General features: G+C 37.6%; 4 protein-coding genes across 4 annotated transcripts; all 4 read left to right on the forward strand.

The window, feature by feature from the left end:
- Positions 1 to 1,210: 1,210 nt before the first annotated feature.
- Positions 1,211 to 5,781, forward strand: bloc1s4 (biogenesis of lysosomal organelles complex 1 subunit 4). Its single transcript, XM_014981242.2, has 5 exons — positions 1,211 to 1,619; positions 3,685 to 3,756; positions 3,877 to 3,978; positions 4,465 to 4,599; positions 4,747 to 5,781. Exons 1-5 carry the CDS (start codon positions 1,290 to 1,292, stop codon positions 4,843 to 4,845), a joined length of 738 nt encoding a protein of 245 aa, XP_014836728.2. The 5' UTR covers positions 1,211 to 1,289; the 3' UTR covers positions 4,846 to 5,781.
- A 497-nt stretch (positions 5,782 to 6,278) lies between these two features.
- Positions 6,279 to 9,030, forward strand: LOC106914456 (nuclear transport factor 2-like). Its single transcript, XM_014981246.2, has 5 exons — positions 6,279 to 6,398; positions 7,802 to 7,922; positions 8,030 to 8,101; positions 8,278 to 8,376; positions 8,735 to 9,030. The coding sequence occupies exons 2-5, from the start codon at positions 7,818 to 7,820 to the stop codon at positions 8,849 to 8,851; spliced, it is 393 nt and encodes a 130-aa protein (XP_014836732.1). The 5' UTR covers positions 6,279 to 6,398; positions 7,802 to 7,817; the 3' UTR covers positions 8,852 to 9,030.
- Positions 9,031 to 9,152: 122 nt separating this feature from the next.
- Positions 9,153 to 14,704, forward strand: rrm2b (ribonucleotide reductase M2 b). The gene is made up of 9 exons (XM_014981241.2): positions 9,153 to 9,310; positions 9,795 to 9,959; positions 10,542 to 10,658; positions 10,964 to 11,097; positions 12,363 to 12,457; positions 12,573 to 12,706; positions 13,365 to 13,469; positions 13,557 to 13,670; positions 13,882 to 14,704. The coding sequence occupies exons 1-9, from the start codon at positions 9,263 to 9,265 to the stop codon at positions 14,032 to 14,034; spliced, it is 1,065 nt and encodes a 354-aa protein (XP_014836727.2). The 5' UTR covers positions 9,153 to 9,262; the 3' UTR covers positions 14,035 to 14,704.
- Positions 14,705 to 15,306: 602 nt separating this feature from the next.
- Positions 15,307 to 24,277, forward strand: mtdha (metadherin a). Its single transcript, XM_014981240.2, has 12 exons — positions 15,307 to 15,765; positions 17,096 to 17,194; positions 17,336 to 17,462; positions 18,048 to 18,209; positions 18,382 to 18,453; positions 18,681 to 18,854; positions 19,776 to 19,847; positions 19,981 to 20,052; positions 20,166 to 20,299; positions 21,037 to 21,147; positions 21,259 to 21,358; positions 21,466 to 24,277. Exons 1-12 carry the CDS (start codon positions 15,397 to 15,399, stop codon positions 21,531 to 21,533), a joined length of 1,560 nt encoding a protein of 519 aa, XP_014836726.2. The 5' UTR covers positions 15,307 to 15,396; the 3' UTR covers positions 21,534 to 24,277.
- Positions 24,278 to 24,984: the final 707 nt, after the last annotated feature.

The following is a 24,984-nucleotide window of genomic DNA, read 5'->3' on the forward strand; positions in this document are numbered from 1 at the left end:
CAATCTTTATCATTAAGTTTTTGACTGCAGGCAACCTTCATCAGGAATGCAGCGTCTTTCAGTCTTAGAGGCCCTGCAGCAGCAAACATTGTGTCACCTCTTTGCTAGTGAATGTTTGCCCGCCATGTTTATTCAGGATGCTGCACTAATCAACCGGCTAACTGATCCTTTACATCAGGCTAATCTGCACCGCCACTCTGCAGATTTTAGGGTAAGTGGGGGAACTGAACTGCTAACAAACAGGGTCATTGTGTAAACAGTGGAAGAGCACACACTGTACACTGAGACTGCAAGCTATATTCACCATTTTATTGCAAAAGAAAAGGAAAAAAGTTACAAATGTAATTAACATTAAAAGTCCCAAGTATGGTTCTTTCAGGCAAGCATGTGCCCAAATGTATATGTTTTGTATATAACAAGTTTTGAAGCATGTTTATGACAATTTATACTTTTGGAGAAAAGCGCTGCACTGACCCTTACAGGCCATGTTATTATCCTGGCTGCCATCTGCTGGCGGCAAATGCACCTACATGCTAAGAGCTAAACGGTAAATTGAAACATCCCCGCAATGAAATGCTGCTGGACACCGAAACGAATCCCAGTTCATTTTTGTTCAAATCGTTTTAAACTTTAATGTTGAGTCATGGTGTTAAATAAAGAACATGACAAAATTATGTTAGACCTGCTTTATTCATTTGTGTGGAACCCGGCGACAAATTTGAATTTAGTTAACTAGAAAATAATAGAAAAATAGTTGAATTAAAAACAAACAATTTTTAGTTGTTTAAGTAACATAATTTGTTTATGTTTAGTGAATGAAACATAAGTTCACTGAAAGAGTGTTTGCTTTGTCAGACTATCACAAAAAAGTTAAGTTCGTTCAACTAACTTCTATTTTGTCAATTTGAGGTGATTTGAAAGACTGGAGTTAATTTATTAATTTTATTTTAGTCGAACATAAAGTCATGTCAGATTATCTGTTTTGCTTTCAATTAACATAATAAAATTATGTGAAACATGTTGTGTGTGTGTGTGTGTGTGTGTGCGTGTGTGCGTGCGTGTGTGTGTGTGAAGTCAATGATTCATTTATTTTATTCTGAATTAAATCCAAAGAAAGTATTATATTATATTATATTATATTTAATATATTATAGAGAATATTTGAAGCGCACTTTGGTATGTTTGTCCCTCACGAGCTTCCTTTTACAGTGAGTCACACGTGACCCAGTCAGTTGACAGGGCAAAACACGGCAGTTGGTCAGTGGGGGGGAAAAGAGTAGACAGGGGAAATGGACCATCATCGGGTGGACAGAGTGGGCCTGCTGTCTCCTCTGGAGGAGTCCAGCGCGGAGATCAGCAGGGACAGCGGCATCGTGTCTCAGAGCGCCAGTAGTCTGTCCATGGTGAGCGACCTGTCCAGCAGCGGCACCGTGTCCCAGAGCCCCAGCTTCGGAGCAGCAGCCGCGGCTAACGTTGTCTCCCGGAGCCCGAGCTTGAACCAGGCAGCAGGGGAGCACGGGACAGCCGACCAGCAGCACGACTCGGAGCAGGACGACGAGGTCCTGAGACAAACCGCGCTCCAGTACTCGTCCTACATCCGAGCCACAGCTGGAGAAGAGGTTTGTTTAGTCGTCAAGGCACAACATGGAGTCCTCAGCTAAGTTAGCATGGTTGTTTATGGCACCTCTGCTTACCGTAGAGCCATGTTGTGGCTCGATGGGGAATAGTTCATAAGCTTGACGTGTTCGTGGGATCATAAACAGTGCACGAGTCTTTTTGAGAGCTCTCTGTCACTCCTGATGGACATTAATTGAACAGGCATGACTCCGGGATGTTTATGCAGTCATGGCTAACTGATGGACAAAGGCTCCTGTGTCCTCAGCTTGAAGTTAGGTGTGTGTAAGCATGAATTTGAGGCTGTCACATGGTTTCTAGATAATCTTTGAAGCTGAGGTTGGCCGATTTACATTCCCAAAGCATTTTCACTTTGTGTCACGTTAGAACCACAAACGTCAACAAGTGTTATTGGGATGTTATTTGATAGACAAACAGATAAGACTATCGTATGGTATTTTCAAAGATTTTTACTAATAAGAATCTGAAAAGTGTGGCATACTTTTATATTCAACCACACTGAGTCGACGGAGTGAAATGTTTAGCTATCAAAAATAGCTAAAATTAACTCGGATTGGATGGAGAGTTTTGATTAATATCCATTTCCAAATCTTTCCACAGAATCCTAATTGTATTTTGGATAATGAATCTGCTTTGATATAAGCAGTGCACAACTCTGGCTGTATGTTTAGGGTCATCGTCCTGCTAGAAGGTGACCTTTTACCCCAGATCTTTGCAGCCTCTAACAAGTTTTTATCCCATTATTGATGGATGGATGGATTGTCCTCCATCAACTCTGAACAGCAATCTCACAGCAGGATTTTGGCACCACTGTGTGTTACTGAGTGAACGTTGCGTTTATGGTGCTGTGCAGTTTTAAAGGTGCACTCAGTTTCTACCTCCGAATTGGAATTTACTAGTTCCACCTAGAAAAATGAACCCTCCCGAAGTTTGAATTTCAGAGGCGTCCAGTCATTCCCAAGTTAAGATTAAGATGTTGAACATTTTTATTTGTCGACCTGACAATTTCTGTATCTAACCAAAAACACAGAGAGTGCTGTTGGCTCTTTTAAATAAAGAGAACTACCTTGGCTGACTACCCTTTTTTTTTATTGTGATTTCTAACTAGAACCTGTTCAGACATCTGAGTGAGCTCAAACGCAGCATCATTTTCCAACAAGCATTCGATGTAGGCCGGAAGGATCCGTTTTGCTGTCGCTTAAAACAATGTCTCCAACATGGCTTCCCCTAGTCTTCTGTGTCCTTCGGTCTTTTTGATGCTTTTTGTTCACTAATCTTTGGCTATTTATTGAGGCCTTCACAGAATAACTGCATTTATACTTAAATTAAATTACACACTGATAAACTCTTCTAAAGGCAAATAGTTTACTTGAATTTTATTTGGGGTATCAGAGTGGAAGGGGTGAATAAAAATGTACCCCCTACCTTTTTAGATCTTAATGAGTAAAAAAGTAATGATTAAAAAAAAATACATCCATGCATCATTTCCCGTACACTTCACAACTGATCCTACTTGCATAAGATCCCATTAAAATTCATTGAAGTTTGTGGTTGGAGCAGAAGAAAATGAGAAAAGTAATGGCCATCTGTCTTGCCGTAGTTTAGTCAGCAGCCACAAAGGCATTTCTGTTATGAGCTGTGTCTGTCCATATGTGATTTCTTTTAATTGTTACATAATCTATGCATATTTATTGAGATAATGAAATAAAAAATAATGAAGTGTGATTCAGGCAGTTATTTCAACAAAATATCAGATCAGAAAATGGAGAAAGGAGGTTACTGTTCTAGCCAGTCACAAACACATTTTTCATTTAACAATATAAATTTTGATCCCAGGTACAGAGGAAGAAAAAGAAAAGATTGGTGGAGGGTGTAGGAGGCATTTGAGTCGCCCATCAACTCCCCAGATACCTAAATATCGAAATAAGCTACAAAAAAAAAAAAAAAAAAAAACTCCATGTCAGTCAATATTTAGGTTTTAATGATCAATATTTTCCTTTCTTTTCTCATGCTCAAACTTTACATGACTGCTCCTTTTCTATATTCCAGATCCAGTGCTTGGAGAAAAGCTTGGAGGAAATGCTGACGAGAGTGGATGAGTTTGTGGGGATGCTTGATATGGTGAGCCTGGGCAGTCTCTGAAACGACCGAAGTAACTTTTTTATTATTATTATTTATTTATGAAAATAGCAACCATTTGGATTTCTTTCTCTCTTCTTTTTGTATATCATGTCCCACTAGATTCGTAATGATACATCCCAAGTTGTAAATGAAAATCTACCAAAAATCCAACAGAAGTCTGATGAAATGAGGCAAATATACAGAAGAATTGATAAACTGGAGGTACGTAAATCTTCCAAGGATGTTGTCAATAAGCATTCTGTTGTGCTGCCAGGCCACTGCGGTTGAGCGCTTTACTGATTGTTTTCTTAAATAATTGTACCTGCTAACTTTCTTTCAGAAGTGCTCCATGACTATTGGACAATGTTTCAAATTATTTTCAATTTTTTTGTTTATGGCACAATTATATTTTTTTCCACTAACAATGCTCACTGAAACCTTTCGTAGTTTTGACATTTCTTCAGCAGCATGTTGTGTCTCTTCCAACAGTAGGAATTGCTTGAATTCATAAAATCCACCGTGACACATTATTATTATTATTATTAAAGTGGTCAACAAGGACATTAATTTTCAAATCCAGTTCAAAGCACAGTCAGATCGCTTGTGATGTTTTGAGATCCAAATGTGTTTGGTAAAAGGAATGTGGCATAAACATTGTGCATTTTGGGCTTCAAGAATCTTAAGTTTGTTGCTTTTGTCTGTTTGCAGGCCTTTGTGAAGATGGTTGGAACCAACGTCAGTGCAATGGAGGAGCAGGTCACGCAGGCAGAGACAGACCTGGGAACACTACCGAGTGCTTTCAAGAAGATCCTCCGCACAATGACTGTCCCAGGATTCTTAAATGTGAGATTTCATGACAAAGTTTTCTTTAACAGTTCATAGTTTTTATCTGTTATGGTGGATTCTTTTGATAACAGACTATTTTGGTTTTGTTCTGTGCTCCAAGACGAGTCGGTCAGTGGTAGCTGAGTCGAATGTGTTTGCTTCCAGAAACAGGCCAGTCCACGAAGACCAGCCCCAAATCAGCGCCAAGAAGTCCCCAGCGTGTTCCAGACAGACGATTATTTCTCACCACAGTCTGAACAGTGACAGAGCTGCAGAGTCGAAGCCTGGTTCTAACCTCAGAGGCCCGTTTAGCGAAACTGTACTGACAACTGCCATCCCTCTGAGGAGGATCCATCGGTACAAGTGGCCTCAAGAAGCAATAGTAGCTTTTTTCCTGATCAATTCACTGGAAGACAAATGACAATTTACCACGGTTTTATTGTCATTTTTTTCTGTCTTTTTTTTTTCGAGGCGACGACAAGCTCTGAACTGTAGCAACATGTTTTTTAAAAGTGCCTACATGGAGTTTTACGCCTTTCAAGTTCGTGGAGTTAAAACTGTAAGATGGTTAAACTTTTGACAAGTAAGGAAGGAAAAAGAAAAAAAAACCCTGCTTGTTTACAAGGCACAGTAAAGACGGTACAGTAGATGTAACGGATGAAAAATGACCCCAGCCTCTTTTTCTACAAAAATATATTCCTGTTACTGGTGTTTGTACAGCTCTGCACGTTGAACTAATCTGTAATTCTATATGACTAATTCCTTGTACCCCAGCAATATTGCTATTACCCAGTTAAGCATTTAATGTCTTCCATTTCAAAATATTCACTTCTTATCTAGCCTTATCTTTCTAGCTGTGGATGACAGTTGCTTCACTGACATGGGGCTAAATCTTTAATAGCACCGTTTTTTTTATGGAACAAAGCACAGGTGCAAGGACTGGTAGTTTTAGTTTGTCGTGCCACACTCTTAGCTAAAAGCTTTGCGCCACAAACTGTGAATTATCACAACAGGACAGTTTGATTTGTCTCAGCATGATGTAATGTGGCTCTAACCCCCAAAGCAAGGTGGTAGGTGTCACAGCCATTATTTATATATATTTTTTTCTTTTTTGCCAAAATAGTTGGTACAGATCTCCTTTTTACATGCTAACTTTGGTTGAAGTTTTTAAATTAACCAATAAAATGTATTTAAGCCAAATTATCTCATGTCCTTATATTATTTCAAACTTTTTTTGCACAAATGTTTATTTGCTCTACAAATCTGACTGTGCACTGAAAACCAGTAGGATTTGAGCTTTAGAATTGTCGCTCAAGGTGGCAACATGTTTGAAAAGCTCTATTAGATTAGTTCTTATTTACTCTTTTTGTACACTTTTGTTTAGGTTGGGGCATTGCTTATTTGGACACTCATATCCCTATTGATATTGTGATATTGGATATGAGCAGCTGGAAGGATTTTTGCTCTTTTTGTTTTCTGTCGGTTTTGATGCGTTTTTTATTATTATTATTTTTGTTTGTTGTTAATAAACTACGGCCCCCGAATTTTGCCAATGGAGGCTTCATGGATGTAGAGTATCTAACTATTATTAAAGATGAAAATGAAATTTCCGCTCCGCCCTCGAGTCATCAAACGCCACCCGTCTCATGCGCTGGTGACATAAAAGGAGCGTACCCACACAAACCAGGAGGAACGTTCCTTCCAGAGTCTTGATTGGTTAACGTGCAATGACGTCACTGGTTAGTTACAACTCTCAGGAAGCGGGAACGCACAACGTCGACTTCAGTCAACTTTGTCACGTTGGTTTGTCGAACAAAGTAAGTCAAACTAAAAAACACGATACCGTGTGCTTTGTGCCATATGCTTATTAAAACACGACAGTATCGATACTTTTTGCCGGGAAGAGCTAAATGAATGATCACTGGGAAAATTTGAGACTTCTCGAAGAAAAAAAAAACTGGCCTTTGCTCGTGCTCTGCTAGCAAATGGTGTTTAACTTTGCGTAATATGACCAAACTTATTAAGTGTCAAATGCCTTAATCTTTCAATAATATGATACGAAAATATTTTGACTTTTCCATATTAATTATTAGTCGTAACGAAGCTTTTACAGGAAGGGCTACAAGTGAGCTGTGGTTTATTGAGCGTCATATGTTAACCAAATCTAAGTGATTTACTGGCATTTTTTTTTACATCTACGGCAATAACACGCGAAGCATCTTATAAATAGAAATTTGGCATGTAATCTTTTGGTTGTGTCGAGTCTAAAATGATCTTTTTAAACAGAGCACTAAATAATTGTTATAGGATGGAATAGAAATGTATTGTATTTCTATTCCCACAGTGGGAAAATTAAGGTGTACGGGTATCAAAGTGAAAGGCAAGTGGAAGTATGCATATAACATATAATAAATATGAAAACTAAGCAAAAAAGGGAGAGATTTACAGCATAAAATAATGCTATGTAGTTATTAAAATGGCACTCCGTTTAAAAGAAATATGCAACTGGTTAAATTAACACGACATGCAGTTCTACTTGCATAGATCTAAATACCATTTTAAGGGATGCAATATTCTACAAAAATATAAAAGTCAAAGAAATTAATATAGTAAGTAAATCACACTAAGTAAATCACACTAACCCTTTGTTGTTGTTTTTTAAATGGACTGTGTTGTTTCAAGTTCAAGATTCTAGTTATTCATAATGCCATAAATTAAAATTTCATCACATTTTGTGATGTAACTAGCATAAGCCCCTTTTTATTTTATGTGGTAATTAACGCAAAGTAATTTAAATAAAAAAATGAATGTAGACTGATTTGTGGTCCAGTGTGTTTCAATTATTTAAATACAGAAGTGTAACATGAAACTTCATTCATAAGTATAATAAGATATTTCCAGTTTATTATCTATATAATAAACTATATAATTATTATATAATAAGATATTTCCACTTTATTATCTGTTAACATAGAAGCTTCATTATCTCCTTCAACATCTTAATTATTCTGCACTTAAGATTTATCTATTACAGTGCTTAAATAACAATTTTAGTTTGACCTAGATTTCTTCCTGTCAGTTTGGCATATATTTAATTTTGAGGCCAATATTGACCCCTGATGTACACCACAAGTAATCTCCATTAATGCTTTTATTAACAGAAGTTAATCGCCTGTTGTAATCATAACAGCTATGCTTTTTACTTGCTCAATCTCCACAGATCCAAAGTCTCACACATGGCAGGCGATAAAGAAATATGGCAAAAGATTGGAGAGGGCTTTGTTCAGGAGTATTACAACCAGTTTGACAATACCAACAGGATGGCACTTGCTAATCTCTATGTAAGTTCTGCATTATGGCGTCATTCTCACTGGTTATAATCTACATATTATCCCATTTTGCTTTAATCCCACTCAGCATAAATAATCCTCCTTTTTCTCCCCCTCAGTCTCCCAGCGCCTGCCTGACATGGGAAGGCTCACCGTTTCAGGGAAGAGAAGCAATAGCCAACAAGCTCGTAGTAAGCACGTTGTGATAACAGTTTTGACATGAATCTGAAAAAAATGTCTGCGTCCAGTCTCAATTATTGAATGCTCCTACTAAGAACCAGCAGCTCTCCCTGTTTACTAGCAAATGATTATTGTTTTTTTAGTCTCTGCTGATAATTTATTTCATAATTTTATGTTTTATTCTCAGAGCTTGCCTTTCAAGCAGATCAAGCACATCATTACAGAGCAAGACTCCCAACCAACTATCGACAGTTGCATCCTCATCATGGTCTTTGGACAGTTAAAGGTAAACCAGTCAATAATAGCTTATCGTTTTCAGGTGGTGCCACCAACTCTTGCCTACAAACATACTCTGACATGTTATGTACACATGCTCCATGTTGCTGCCTACAGACTCTTTTGGATTCAAGTAATGTTTAAAATTTAAAGTATGTTTAAATCTCGGACGTCTTGGTGCCATTTTGCTCCTGTTTTACTTTTGAGAAATTTGTATTTGTAAACTGGGTAGGATTTTCACTGGCAGTAGCTTTATACCTTGATTATAAGTGGTGCTACCTAAATATAGGAGACATTATTGGAACATCCATTGTTTTACTTACAGCAGTATTTATATGAAAATATATTTTGTTTTTGTCTTGCAACAGGCAGATGATGATCCACCAATGGCCTTTCATCAGGTGTTCATGCTGAAATCCCAAAATGGCGTATGGGTTTGCACAAATGATGTGTTTCGTCTGGGGGTGCACAACATACCAGTGTAGTGATCTGGATTTTTCATACACATGTTACAACCTGTTCTGAACTGACTTTGTTGTTCTGCGATATGACAGGACTGTATGTAAAGTTCAATCAATTAAACATAAATGGTGTACTTGCTGTGTTGTTGCTATGCAAAATAACATTCCTTACAAATTAAAGAAATTAGTATTCTAAACTAAAATGGGTTTATTATTATTATTATTATTATTATTATTTCATTGTTATAAATATTTTTGTCTGCTGTAAAGTTTTGTAATATGTTCCTTTATGTCGATGTGGTTTCGTTACATCACATGTCAAGTATCCTGCCGCTAGAGGCGCTGTGGTGCTCCGTGTGGCACATTAAAAGCCACATTTAAAGGGTCATGGCTCCGAGCTCCAGATAGCAACAAAACGCAGTTTATTCGTCGAAAATGACGCCGACGGTGAAGAAGTCCTCACAGGAAACTGGACACGTAAATGTAAGTCGACAGCCTGATCGTTGCTACGATATGTGAGCAGTTTGTAACATTAGAAGACGCTTGTGTAATCGTCGGTATTTTTGGTTGAATGCTGACATTACCTCTAACTGGAGGCCTAATTAGGTACAATTCTCGTTGAAACTCGTTGAAGATGTTGGATTCATTGTCAGATACGAATGTAAAAACAGGATTTTTGTCAGCTCGTGGTGGCCATCGGTTGTTGACAGTTTTTGGTTTGTCAAAAATTACCCAAAAAATGAAATTGAATCTAAATTCTAGCTACCATCCAGTGAAAATAAATGTGACTAAGTTAGTATGTTATAAACGTGTATAGAACGACTTCAATGTCGAGTCCTTTGTTTTGAGTCAGTGCGCAGGCGCATAAGAGGTAGCTTTTGTAATTAAAAGGAAAACGTAAAGGAAGCGTACAGGGAACTCAAATCGAAGCAGGAAAAACACCGAAGTCATGGCTTGTACTTTGCAGAACGGTTTCGAGGAAAAATATGAGGGTCATCAAAGTGGTACGGAAGCCGAGGACGAACCTCTTCTACGGGAGAACCCCAGACGGTTTGTCATCTTTCCCATCCAGTATCCGGATATCTGGAAGATGTACAAGCAAGCTCAGGCGTCTTTCTGGACGGTGGAGGAGGTAATTACTAATTAAATAACTAATTCATATGTGAATATATAACTTAATGACTTACAGAATATACTCTCTGGTACCTAACAACAGCATTGAAATATTTGTCCTTAAATAAGCACTGACTAAAGTATTTATACTTCTTGACTTTTTTTTCTTTTTTTTTTACTTTGTGATATGCTACAACCACAAACTTATTGGGTCGCCTAAACAAAGTAGTGTGTAATCATAAAGTCAAGCTATTCTTCTTTGCAAATTGCTCAAAGTTTGCCAGGTCAGGGTAGGTGGTGAGCAACTGTGATGATCGATTTTTGAGTTAAATCACAGATTCTTAATTGGATTTTGACCTGGACTTTGACTGGGTCATTCTGACACATCAATATGCTTTTATCACATCATTCCATTGTAACTCTGACTACAATGGAATGACGAGATCCACTTTGTCTTGCTAGAAGGTTGACCTCTGCTCCATGCTGAGGCGTTGTGCAGTCACTAACAGGTTTTTTTTCCTGGACTCCTCTCCTACATTTCATTGGTTTACTTGAAATCTTTACCAAATCTGACTCTGAACTAGATTTTTATGTTTTTCAGGTTGATCTCTCCAAAGACTTGGTGCACTGGGACCTCTTGAAACCTGAAGAAAAACATTTTATCTCACATGTCTTAGCTTTTTTTGCCGCCAGCGATGGGATTGTCAACGAGAACCTGGTGAGAAGCGATGTTTCTTAGCTGTAATCAATGCTATTTATTTTATAGATGTAGCCTAGCATGTATTTAACCTACTCGATTTACTGTGTTAAGCAAGCCAACAGTAGCAGTTTTCAAAGCCATTTTCTATTTTATAGTAACTGATTGTTTTGTGTGTGTGTGTGTGTGTGTGTGTGTGTGTGTGTGTGTGTGTGTGTGTGTGTGTGTGTGTGTGTGTGTGTGTGTGTGTGTGTGTGTGAGCGGCACATTGATTGTTTTCCCAGTGGTTTAACGGTTTTTTGGTTGTTTTTTTTTGGTCTCAACAGGTGCAGAGGTTCAGCCAGGAAGTGCAGCTCCCTGAAGCACGCTCCTTCTACAGCTTCCAGATCCTCATAGAGACCGTTCACTCAGAGATGTACAGCATGCTCATCAACACTTACATCAGGGATCTGAAAGAGAGGTCAGCAGCCTATCTGTGATTCTTTCTCACGATCTTTAGCCTTTAATGTTTTTCTATTTTTGACTTTACATTGTTTGAAATTAGTCCTAACTCATTTTTCTTGAACATGCACCTGTTAATCAGATTTGTAATCTTCACTCTCAGCTGCATCCCCAGACACTGCAGCTTTAATGTACCCACAGGGACTAAGCTTAACTTCTATTTATTAAAAAGAGAAAATGATAAGAAACGACAACAAATCTTCCTCCTGTTGCAATGATTTCATTCTGCATGTTTTGCAATTTGTTCCTTGCATCTTATACATTTTCAAGCATGAAAAAGACAAAATAAGCTTATTCTCTAACACACATTACTTAAAAAAGCAATTTCATATTAGCATTTCCTCACTGACTATAGACCAGCTCTTAGAGTGAATACACACTGACTGACAACCACTTTTAGTGATATAAAGAGTGACTTCATGATGGATAACTAAAAAACTTTTTCCAGCTTCATTGTCAGAATTAAACAATATAATTCAAATAAAAACACAAAGCAAGCTTATTTTTTTTTAGGCTACAATAAAAAAGTAATATTTGACACTAAAAACAACAACTGTGTATTGCCAGAATAACACCACACATGATGGCAGCATCATTCTTTGTGGTTTGTTGTTAGTTTTGACCCAAAATCTTCACGTCTTATTGGTCTTATTTTTTTGTAGCATCACAGTTAATCCACGTAGATTCAGATTTAATCGTGTCCCAAATGGGGAATTGATGTTACAGCAAGTATAAAAACGAAAAGACAATATGTTAAAGTTAAAAAATAAAAACAATAAAACATTCTTTAAAAAAAGACATCAAAATACTAACAAGTACAAGTACACCAAATATGCATAAGAATGACTTTATAGAAATATTATTGAAGCTTTGGAATGGCCTAGCCAAAGTACAGAACTGGATCTGTCAGAGAATCCGTTGGGTTTCTTGAAACGGGACATGGACAAGAGATGTCCTTTCAGTCTAAGAGATTTGCTCAAGTCAGAGTTGGCAAAATGTGACACACTGATCTACTCCTGCCAAAGGGGAAAAAAATGCTTTAAAGTTTCAGTTCACTCTTTCAACTTGCTGTTTAGCAGCTAGGTTGCATTTCATTGTTGCAAGTTTATTTTTAACAAATTTGTTTGTTTGTTTTTTTTTAGTCGACTTGCACAGACAATAGCATACAATAAAGGGTAGAAAAAGTCACTGTCACTTTCTAATCTGATGCTTTGTGTGTTTTAGGGACCATTTATTTAACGCTATTCAGACCACGCCATGCGTGCAAAGAAAAGCGGATTGGGCCCTCCAATGGATAAATGACAACAAATCCACCTTTGGTAAACCATGACACTTCAAATAAAAGATCACCATTGACTAAACTCTATAAACCCAGACTAGAGGAACTTCTTGTTTACGGTAATTCAATAGGAGTTTTCTTTTCTGTGACCACAGGGGAGCGTCTTGTGGCTTTCGCAGCAGTGGAGGGGATCTTCTTCTCAGGCTCATTCGCTGCTATCTACTGGCTGAAGAAGAGAGGCCTCATGCCAGGCCTTACCTACTCCAACGAACTCATTAGCAGGGACGAGGTGAGGCGGTCACAAATTTATGTCGGGCAAGCTTTTAAAATACTTACTTGTGATTTCACCTGGAAAATTGTTGCAATGTAGCACAGAAAATGGTGTAGTTGTTAGTTTTAAACCAGATGCAGATTTCTGGTAGGTACTGCATCTTCTCAATGTTCTAAAAAAAAAACAAAATAAAATAAGGCACATTTTTCACATTATTTGTCTAATTGTTGCCTGAAATGTGGAAAAAGTCTCTCTTCTTTCCCGGTAATCTCTTGCTATGCAGGATAAACCTCATTTTCCAGAATAATAAAACAGTCGGAGAGTTCGGTTTGCATTTGAAAATAAATTCCTCTTTACAAATAAGATTTTGTTTTGTGGAGGCTTTTTTATAACAGCTCTTTAAACTGCATTGTAAATTTTTAAGCATTTGTAGCATGCCACATAACTTTTGTTTCAGAAAATTAATTTGTACAGTAGGAGAAAATTATCTTAGATCCTGAGGCAAAAAAAAGATGTGCAAAAAATTCAACAATATTAATTCAACAAAAAGTTAGATTCAAGAAATCCAACTTTTTGTTTTGTTTAATAGATTTCTGTTTTTATGTCTTGATTTTGCTTTGTACAACACTTTGAGCCTCACTTGTGTTTAAAGATTTTTTTTTCCCCCTTTTTCCAGGGTCTGCATTGTAACTTTGCCTGCCTGCTGTACAGCTACCTGCTGAAAAAACCTTCAGAGGACAGAGTCAAAGATATTATCAGCAAAGCTGTGAGCATTGAGCAGGTGGATAATATAATTTCATATTGCAGGATTTCGGTATCTTGTCTTCTTGCAGTGTTTTCGTAAATGTTTTGTGTTTTTGTTTTATAGGAGTTTTTGACAGAGGCCTTACCAGTCGATCTGATTGGAATAAACTGCTGCCTCATGAAGCAGTATATCGAGTTTGTGGCCGACCGGCTGCTCGTCGATCTTGGACTGACCAAGGTAATTCTTCCAAGTAATCATAAAACAAGTTTAAGTCAGAATAAACGATGTCAGTTTGATCTGTAAGAAGTGTAATAAAAGTCATAGTCCTTTTCCTGAAATGAAATTATTTGTGCAAAACATGAAATAATATTGGTATTTTATTTGTTAATGAAAAAATGTGTAATAGGTGGGAAAATGAGTTTCTTTTCCTCTTTTTTTTCTTTAAAAGGTTTACAATGTGGAAAATCCTTTTGACTTCATGGAGTCCATTTCTCTTGAGGGAAAAACAAACTTCTTTGAGAAAAGAGTAGCCGAGTACCAGAGATTCGGAGTGATGTCGAGCATGACGGACTGTGAATTCACTCTGGACGCAGACTTCTGAAACCAAGGGAACATTTCTGTCATTACTGTACTGATTTTCACAAAGCAACCACTCCCTGAATTACATTTTAAGTTTTCTTTATCCAATCAAAACAAACAATTCTTAATAGGTGCTAAATTGCAAAAAATACAACCTCAGATAAACAGCATATGACATAATAATATGCAATATGACATATTGCTTGTGTACTAAAAGTGAAGCCTTTTCTTGTTGTTTATCTGGGATTTTATGTATGATTTTTTTAACACTTGATAAGGCGAATATGGTTTAATTTTATGGTGAGATGTAAAACATTAGAAATTAAAGAAGGTATTCTTTATTTTTTTAAAACTATTTGTTATATTTGATCTATTTATTTATTTTTTGGCAAAGTGGACATTAGGTAAAACATGCCAAAGTTTTGTTATGTTTCCTTTAATTATATTCAATCAGTTTTTAATGTTGGAAAGTTACTGTTTGTTCTTACTTATTGATACAATTAAAAACTTGTAACAGCAGTATGGAAAACAAACCAAGTCCTGAAAGCATTTTTTTGTCGGTTTTCATTTGGTTTACTCACTTTAACAGTGTACTTGGCGTTTCTATGAAAATAAATCATGCTTGAGTCTCCAAAGTCAATTACATCCCATGTATATCTCATTTTACATTAAACTGTGGTTTTTAATCATGACTACGCCTCATGCGGTGAAGTGTTCTGGGTCATGGGTTGGTTGTTTGTTAGTTTGTTTGTTTTTTTAGACTTTTATATTCAGTGAAATATAGTTTGCAAATAAAAATCAAGTTTTGTTAGGGGGGAAAATGCTGCTTGTGTGCTTATTGCTAGAGCCTACACCAACATTTAGTGAAAGATTGGTGAGAAATATTTCTGTTATAATTGGATTTCTAGACAGCATGTCAAGCTTACATCCAGAGTTTTCTGCAAAATCAGGACAAATTATTTATGCAAGTTCTGCTTTTTTAATGAATTGACTTTTCGCTGTTTTTGTAATTTGGTGAATTATAACCAGAGTTATAAAGAGTTTGTTAATGGGAGCCGGCCAGTTTAGTTATTGAGCCTCTTACAAATAAAGCAGAGTGTTGGCTGTGAGTTTTTTTCTTGATTTTGCTTTTTATGTTACATTTGTGAAATCTATAGGTTTAAATCAATACTTTACCACTTAACTGTGCTTGTATTATTAGTGGGTGTTTGTTAGTAGAGTGAAAATACCCCAGTGGACAGTATCTTTAAGTGCTTTGCATGGAGTTTTTATTTCTTGCAGCGAGATTAGATTAGCCACTCCTCCGATACACGGATGCGGAGTAAAATGAAAGCTAACAGCTAGTGTGGTTTGTTCGCCTTTTTTTTATTTTATTTTGTCAAACATGGCAGGGGACTTATGGAGTTTCGCGCTGGAAAAAGCCGAGCTGCTCTCTAGCCGTTTACGGGAGCTGGTGTCTTCGGGACAAGGCTTGGTTCGGGCCCAGTTCGGAGTGGATCTGGGTCTGAAGCCCGAGCTTTACCCGAGCTGGCTCATCCTGTCAACGGCAGCGGTCGTTCTGCTGCTGCCGCTGCTGCTCGGGGCGTCCTGGGCCGCTTTCTGCGGCGGCGGCGGCGGAAAGCGACTGGTCGGCAAAAAGCGGGCTTCCCAGGTCAACCAAGGCGGCGAGGAGACAGGAAAGGCCAGCTTTAATATTAAAAGTGTCAAACCAGAGGAGCCGAAGAAGAGAAACAGAAAGAAAACCGGCGACAAGGTGAGGAAGTAGGAATGACACGTCTCATCTCAATGGCTGAATGAAGCAAGCGATTTTCCTCAATGTGTCTTACTAAAGATGCTCTCTCTAGTGGAGAAAAATAAATAAATAAAAGTATATATAGCTATATTTGTTTTCACCAGCTACCATTTTACGCTAGTTTACCTCAGCTGCCTCCCATATAATAAACTAAGTATTAGCTTGACGCTCCTTTTGTGTCCATAAATGAATTACAAACTACAAAAAAAAAAAACTAAAATTTTACCTACCATGACTTAGTTAATATGTAGTATATACAATTTCTGTTGGGGAAAAAATGAGAGATATGCTAACTAGCTACGTGTTGCTAACTGACACGTCATTGATTAGGTTATAGCGCCTAGTAGTGATAGCCTCCATTAATAAAACAGCCTTCGTGTGATACTTTCCATAGCAACACATTTCCTTCCTGTAATAAAAACGAGATTATGATTAATAATACCTTTCTATTATTATAAATTGAGACAAATATTTACACACATAAGACTCTTGAAAAAGTCCTCAGTGATTCAATAAAGAGTTGAGGAATCCTTCATTGTTTTTTTTAAGTCCATGAAAATAAGTAAAGTCGTCCTGAAATACGACATTTGCAGATAAATGAAAACTTGCCATCAGTTGCAGTGGATCCTTATTTGTCTACCATGCCAATGTTAGGATATTCATCACCATCTGTAACAGGTGTGCATGAAAGGCAGTCAAAGTCAATCCAAATCGACAAAATATGTTGTTGGCATGCAGGATTTTAATGCAAATTACCTTATATATCACACTTGACCAAAAACTGCATCCAGCAGATATTGCTGATGACCCTAATTGGCCTTCAGTCATGCAGCCCCATAAGTAAGAGTGAGGCACTGTGTACTTCATCCGGTGGGTAGGGCCAGATGTGCCAGCCTTTTTTCTCCATGTACCATCACAATACTATCGCTGGTTTAATAGTGTTCCTTCTTTGGATAACTTTTAATAGCTGATGATTATTGTAGACTGGAAACAACCGACAAGATCCGGAACTTTGGATATAGTCTGTCTCAACCATTTTATTTGGTGTCTGTTAAATTCTCTTAAATCTGTACTTTTAGCTGTTTTTTGCTGCTGCTTTAGCACAAAGTGTTAACTTGTCTAATATCCTAGTCAGCGCACTGAGGAAGTGACCATCAGTGTTACTTACTTCACTTTGTCAGCTTTTGTTATGTTGCGTGATGTAGCTTGATTAGCAAATGTATTTACAAAGCAAACTAACAATAGCTTGTTTTTTTTTTTTGTTTTTTTGTTTCATGTCTTTGTGGTGCAGAAGACTCAGTCCAATGGACAGCCGCCGGTCGTTGTTCAAGAGGAAGTTAAAGAGATTGTGGCAGCTTCAAAAACAGCAACACAGATGAAAGCTGTTAAGGTAAGACCAAAATTAAGGGGAATCGAAACTGTTATTGTTGGACAAGTAAGCTACCAGTTTTATTTGGCGGTCTGTCTTGTAATGGTCTAATTCTGAAGAAAGTAATCAAACTATTTTTGTTGTTGATTTTCAAAATCTCAGCAGGTGCACGAGGTGCCGCCCCCGGTGCAGGTGAAAAAACCCAAGAAGAAACCCAAGACAGAACCTAAGCCAGATGTGAAACCAGTTCAGGTTTTGGTCACCAGTGACGTGAAAGAACCGGACGATGGTGCGTCTCCACTGGAGGGGTTGTCACTTTCAAGACACTTATACTGTTAGCCTATAGGCTAGCCCCTTGTAATATGCAGGGATATTCCACCTACACTTGAACTGCAAAGCATATTATTGAGATTTTAAATGACAGACTAACATTGTAAGCTGTTCAAAGGTTTTTACAAAAAAAAAAAAAATCTTAAAAGTACCTCGGAGGTTTGTTAGGGAGCATTAGTGAACCCCCCCCCCAAGAAAGAAATACAAGTTAGGAATGTTAGGTTATGAAACAAAATTCCAACTTTTAAATATCCAATGTAGCACCTAAACTGACAGACCAGGCAAGAATAACATTTTAACATTACTCAGAGGTTCACCTACTAACAGGGCGAATACTCGAAACTTACAATCAGAAAGAAAAAATGGAAAGATTTAAATCAAAGTCTGACCCTAAATTCATCTGTGAATTAAAGTTCACAGAGGCTCCCCAATACTTCTACAATGCACTTGTGCAAAAAAAGTCTTAAAAAAAAAAAAGGTTTATTCTTATAGAAGGTAGTTGTTGCTTAATCATTCCTTGTTGCTTCGTCTGTATTTCCCCAAGGTGCCTGGGAGACTAAAGTCAGCAATCGAGAGAAGCGGCAACAGCGAAGGAAGGACAAAGGTTCAGAGGATTCTGGGAGCCCTGGAGGCGACAAAGCTTCCAAGGCCCACGTCGAAACACCTGCGGCCGCGGCAACGAGCAAAAAGAAGCGAGGAAACAACGGTAATCGTCCCCTGAAGATCAAACTCATTGTTCCCATTTGTTTCAATAAGAGAATTTGATGCCACGCCCAAGTTTAAAGTGGCTGTTTAGACTCGCTAACGCAGGCTTTATATGTTGAGTACGATGTCGCAAAGTTGATATCGACACGTTATTTGCTCTACATGTGATGCAGAGAACCAGCAATCGAGACCGATCACAAAGGCAGACGGAGCCAGTGGGAAAGGCAAAGCTGAAACATTGAACTGTAAGTCTGTTCTGTACTTTTTAAAAAAAATAAGCTTAGACCTGCTACATCTTAATGTCGGGGAGATAAACCTAAGAGGAAACAAATAAACATTAAACTTGAAATTCTTTTGTTTCATTTTAAGTTTTGCAACAGTTACATAAAGATGCTATGAATGTAACCCAGGATGTCCAGCAGCAGTATCGCAAGTCACGCGTTTCCCTCTTTTTTGCTACTTCTATTTGTAGCTTCCTCTGCGTGGAGAGTGGAGCCTACAGTCAACGGTGGAGGCTGGTCTGATGTTCCGTTGAAGGCCGCTGGTCAAGCTGGTTCTGTGGAAGGAAAGAAGTGGAGCTCCATACCTCCATCTGGACAGTACAGGTCCCAGTCTGACCCCCAACCCTGGGCTCAGGAGTCTCAAGGTACCACTGTTATCCCTGCGTGCTTTCACATATCGTATCAAGAGTTTATGAGACGGATCAGCAAAGTGGTGCGTAATTCAGTTCAGTTCAAAAGTACTTTATTAATACAAACGCAGGATAAATAGGAATAGGAAAAGTCACACATGATTCCAATATTCTTTTACAAACTGAAAGGTGTGGCATGTGCTTTTTCTTAAAGCCGCTTAGGCACTGCCCATTCTTATGGCTCAGTATCAGTCAGATTAAATGATTGAGTTAATCTCTGAACAAGCGTGATCAAGTTTTGGTGCATTTGTCAGTAAGACTTAGGTCTGGATTTTGACTGGACTGAACAGAAAGCCTGTTCATGGCAACCCGAAGTTCAGGTTGCCATGTTTAGAGTCGTCATCCTGCTGAAAGTTGAACCTCTCCCTCAGTCCGAAGTCATTAAGCCTCTTGCAGGTTTTTCTCTTGCTGGACTGGCCTGTTGAAGAAAAGCATATCCACAGCATGATGCTGCCGCCACCGTTTTACACCGTGGATGGTGTGTCCAACATGATGTGGTAGTTCTTCCACCACAGCATGTAGGCAAAAAAATATTCAGTTTGTGTCTTAGCTTACCAAAGCACAAACTGTAAACGGGGTTTCTTATAACGCTGAAGGCATTTCATTGCACTGGATTTTATTTAGGGGTGTCACAGTAAAGGGGTGCTGAATAACCATTCAGATTGTGGCTTTTTATGACTTATTAAATCTCTTCTAACTCTAATAGGATGATAATAATTAACAAAGTAATGCATCTGTAGCAACTTCGGAGGAGTTTTTCTTTTTTTTAAGAATTAGTTAAAAGTACAAGCAATAACTTAGCAGACTATTGTTCTGTTATTGACAAATAAATCACAGTAGCATTCCAACCACATCTTTGTCTCCATGTGTTGTCAGCGGCCGCTTGGAGCAGCATGGACGGGAAGATGAAGACGATGCCCTTTTCTGTGGTGCAGCTGAACTCTGCAGGTTGGTGCTAACTGATCACATCTACTTCCTGCTTGTTCTGTCCAGGAAATAAAAAAAGAAGAGTTTCATAATGAGCCAGAATGGATTTCATAGCCTTACAAAATGAATAATACGAAACCTCCTTCTCGCTTAGATCCGTTATCAAATTCAGCTAAGTTGCAGTGGGCCAACCAAACCATTGTTGACGATCAGTGGTCAGGAGTCAGTGAGTAGCCACTGTTTCCTCCTACAGAACACAGCCTTAGAAGTGACTGCAGCTTGTTTGGATGCTCTTCTTTCTGATATCTAACCTGCAGCTCTCTGCTGCATGTTTTCCAGAGGGGACGGCAGCAGATTCCTCCTCCGACTGGAATGCCCCAGCGGAGCACTGGGGGAACTACGAAGAGCCTCCTGCGCCGGTGGTGGTGGCGGCAGCGGCGGCAGCAGCAACCCTGCAGAAGGATCAGCCCAAGGTTTTATAGTTAAACACACTTCAGTTGTTGTTGTTCATACTGTATACGAACACTCACAAGTCGTAGCTCTGTTAATATCTCGGTTTTTGGGTTCATGGTTAAGCACTAGTTTGGTTAACCAGCAGAAAAGGAACTGGTACTGAATAGTTTGTTTGTTTCCTGTTCTTTTAAATAGACAATCTTGCATGAACGAACTTAGAATAATAAAGAAATCATTCATGCAAACGAGGGGCTCTGAGGTGCCAGGCTGCAGTTTGAGATGCTTGTAAATTTACTTCAAAATTTAAAAAAAAATATTTTTCAACTTTTTCATTTTGGGTTAAACAGCGCCCCCTACTGGCCACGTGTGAAACAGCCCGTTTGATTGAGACTCAAAATAAGATGCATCACTTTTGTTTATGAAAATAGTTCAGAATTAAATAAGAGTGTTTTTTTTATCTGCAAAGGATGAAAATAAGGGGAAAAAGGGGAAAAAATAATGGATTCCTTTTGTGGCATTTGGTGATTTTTTTTGCCTTGTATATTTCACAGCTGTGTTTAGAATATCATTAAAAAGTGAATTTATTTCAGTAATTCAGTTCAACGGATTATAGACATGGATTTCACATTGGGGTTTACTTAATTATTGCACTTTTTGCCTTCATCAAAACTTACCCTAATATGTCAAAACCCTTGTTTTAATATATATATATATATTATGTAGAATTCAAAATGTTTTTTTCTTTGTTTTATGGAAGGTATCAGAAGATGAGAAGGACACTGACGATCCCTCAGGTGGAGCAGCCAAATCTAAGAAGAAGAAGAAAAAGAAGAAGAAAGCAGAAGAGGAGCCTGCAGCTGATGCTCAAGTAGGAAATGCAACACAAATCCTTTTTTTAAATTAAAATATTTAAATCAGATCAATTTGTAAAAGTACGTGTTTTTCTTTTGCAACTTTTCTTGTAATTGTTTGATTATAGACTCCAAGTGCAGCTTCCATACACAGCGCAGCAACCAAAGTCCTAGAGCATCCTGCGCCGCCGCTAAACTCACAGAACACCAGCATATCATCTGCTCAGAGTGAGTTCAGGCTCTGTGAATCACAATGTAGCAACGATTTTCACTTCTTTCCATATGCGCTAAAATACTTGCTCTAGACTGACCTCTGCCGTTTTGCCTTGTGACAGAGAAGTCCGAGCAAACCGTCGAACCTCAGAAGCCCTCCCAGAAGAAGAAGGTCAGAAGGGAAACTTGAAGGACCAACACAAGTCTATACAAACGTTATGCAAATGATTAGGAGTGTCTCATGCAATAATTACCAGGTACAGTTTCTGTCTTAGATGTGTAACTTTTTAATGGCGACAAGAGGACAGCGAGCAGCAGATCTAACCTGCTGTACAGCAGTGACATGTGGTCCTATGGACTGTTAATTGTAACTAATTTTGCACTATTTGCTAAACTGCAACCAGAGTCAGAGTTTCAGGTGGGATTTCAGTAATGCTACATGTTTAATAGTTTTGCAAGTGTATTTCCATCTTTTTTTTTCTTTTTATCCAACAGGAGTGTGTGTAATTGCCAACCCAAAAACTACAACGCGGGTTTTAATTATTATTATTATTCTTATTATTCTTTTGGCTCGCAAAGTCTGAGTTAGGCTGGTCGCCCTAAACGATGCACTTTGTTTTTTTGTTGATTTTACACTCCCTCTCTGTGATTTAGAAGGATCTGTTTATATTGTTAGCTAAAAAAAATACTCTCAGTTCTTAAACAGAAATAGGATATATTCAACACCATTTTATTGTAATATTACAGTTCCATTCAGAAGCTTACATACGTTCATTATCGACATAAATGAACCTTTAACGATTGATTTGAACTGTTCTTGTCTACAGAGTCCAGCTTTGATGATTTCAAAACAAGGCCTAAGTGTCCAGGTTTGAATTTAGGATGATTTTTTTTCCAAAATGATACAAGCAAGCTCAAATATTTATGTTCTCCCCCTTTTTGATATGTTAATTTCAATCCACTAGCAAAATCCAGAAAACTGCATGTTTTGAGTATCAGTCAACCAGTTTAATAATTCTGACTGGATGTGTGACCATCCAGTCAACCTACCATTCCACCTGAGAGGAATGGTAGGTTTCCTTTTATGTTGTTGGTTTTAACAGATCCAACTTTTCATCATGGTCCATCAATTTGTAATGAAATTGAAATTGAGGCCAGTTACAGAAGTTTGCTGCAGACAGCTTAATCCATTCATTTTTATATTCATGCGTGCGCCGGGATGACATCCAGCCAGAAATATGCCAGAAGCTGAGGTTTCTCTGCAGCTTGCTAGGGGATTTTAAACAAACATTAGTGGGATGGCATATACAAAATATGTATCTGAGCCAGTATGTATAATTTTGAACCTGTGGTAAATTCAACCATTAGCTTCTAAGTCTTGTTTTTAAATATAATCAAAGCTGCCTGTTGTATGGACACATGGTGCTGCCGTAATGAACTCTTTAATATGTCATGCTCTCATGTTTGATGTAGACTGCTTCACTCTCACTCTAAATCAAGCGGGTCGTTTTTCCTCGCACCGTTTAATTACAGCTAAATGTTGTAAGTTAAAGCATTCCAACCTGGCTGTTTTAGACAGTAAGGGTAATTAGTAAAAGAACAAAACAAGCACTTACAATATATGATCTTCTATAAATGTAGATTTCATGATTCCTTAATGACATTCCTTGACATTCTTCATGTTCAAACAATCCAACTTGCGTATTTTCAGATGAATATGGTCTTGATATATCGGGAGATTAAAAAGTCTACAAAAGGTTCAGAGTTAATTCCTCCTACCTTGTTCAATACCTTTCTTTGGCTTTTAGTGCATTTTCAAAATATTGAAATTTAGATTGAAATTTGCTGCATGTCGACAAATTAAATTTCCTTGAGATTGCAGTGACTGGTAGAAGCCACCAGGAGGCACTGTGACTGAGATTTGAGGCTGATGAGTCAAGGCAATGAAATAGTAACATCGGAAAATGCTGTTTTTCTATTTTTTAATCAAAGTTATCATTATGATTAAGTCTGTCCTTTTCTAAGTAGCTTGTATGCTTTTTTAAATGCGTTCTTCTGCTCTCTAAATGACTTTTTACAGGATTTCTTCCAGTTTTTTCCTAGAAAAAGCCACGCCATATGTATAGATTGTAAGGGCTTTTTTCTAGTTTGTGATTGCACTGTGCAGAAACCTGTATAGTTTCTTTTTATTGCGAACGAATTGTTTTTCCAACGGTTTTTGCCGTGAAACTTTTTTTTTTCTTCCCAAGAATGAAGCAGAATTTTTTTTTAAATGAACTAAATAAATAAAAAACAAAAAAAAAAAGCCTAATGATAAAGAGCTTTGCAAAAATGTGACATGGAGCAGTTTGAACTCTTCATTCAAGTTGTTTGAGCGTATACATTTAAAAGAAATTAATTTCTACTGCCTTAATCTACCGTATAGAAAGTTTGTTGGAGTCCTTTTTTATAGCTTCCATCCTTTTGCAAGTTTTGATGTCAGGTTTTTTTTTTTTTCTTTTTTTTTTTTTGCATGACTTTGGTAATAGTATTTGTAGGGGGGAAAAAAAGAGACAAAAGACCAGTCTTTTTTTTTACTTTAACTATTTTGTTCTAGAGTACCTCTTGTTATGAATACTGTAACAGCTTTATGTTAGAAGAAAACTTGCAAACTTCCTACTTTTTATGGGCATCCATGTTTTTTTTCTGACTCTTGAATTACTCTTGAAATATTAAAATGTTAATTGACTGGTGTTGATTAATGTTTGTAGGTCTGAAATGATGTTACACTGTGGATTCAGGTGCCCATTTTGTTCCCTTTGTACCAATGAGTAAAATTATTTCTTGTATTTATACAGTTGTGTCTAGAAAATCTCGGATGATTTTGTTAAGGACATCATAATGATCTTTCTATGTTTGTTCTGGAAAGAATTAAATGAGAAATGCTTCATATCATTTTGTGGATTTCATTGGGCCTGATTCTGACATGTGATACAGCAGCCTCCTCATTTCTTGGCAAGGCAAGAAATGATAAATGAAATGACAATGCAAGGTATGGCAAGGCAGGTTCAGTTGTTCAGCACGATTCGCCCAGAAGGCTATTTGAAAGCGGCTTATTTTAAAATAGAAGAACAAGCATACAAAAAGAACATAGCAAGAAATATATTAGTGTCACGCTTACTTGGGACTGTGGTCGTGTGTATAAACTTATGTATCATCAGCATACATGTTAAGGTAGGAAGACATTCTATAAATATTAGATAAGATTGACTCGAGAATCTTACCAACGTTTCCATTCTGTTAGTATGTTATGATCAACTGTGTGAAGCTCAATGTGAGTCATTGATGTGTGAGAATAAATTAATTAATTTTCCATTGCTGTGCCATAATCTTACTCCAAAAAAAAAAGTGAAAACTCCCAACAGTGTTTAGATTTTTTTTTTTTCCTGAATTTTTATTTGAAATTATGCCACTTCCATAAACATGTTTATTTTAAGGTTTTTCCACAACATAAATATATTTTATGTAATATAAAATAAGCTAAAACTGACATGATGTTTTGGTGCAAATCTATGTCAGCAGCCATGCTCTCCCCCTCCCGAGGCCGAGCTGCTGCCTCAGTCAATGTGTTGAGGCAGTCACGTGGCATGTTACTCACACAA

Source organism: Poecilia mexicana, unplaced genomic scaffold (assembly GCF_051168715.1).
Source record: "Poecilia mexicana isolate PSO_F unplaced genomic scaffold, ASM5116871v1 scaffold_11, whole genome shotgun sequence".
NCBI lineage: Eukaryota > Metazoa > Chordata > Actinopteri > Cyprinodontiformes > Poeciliidae > Poecilia > Poecilia mexicana.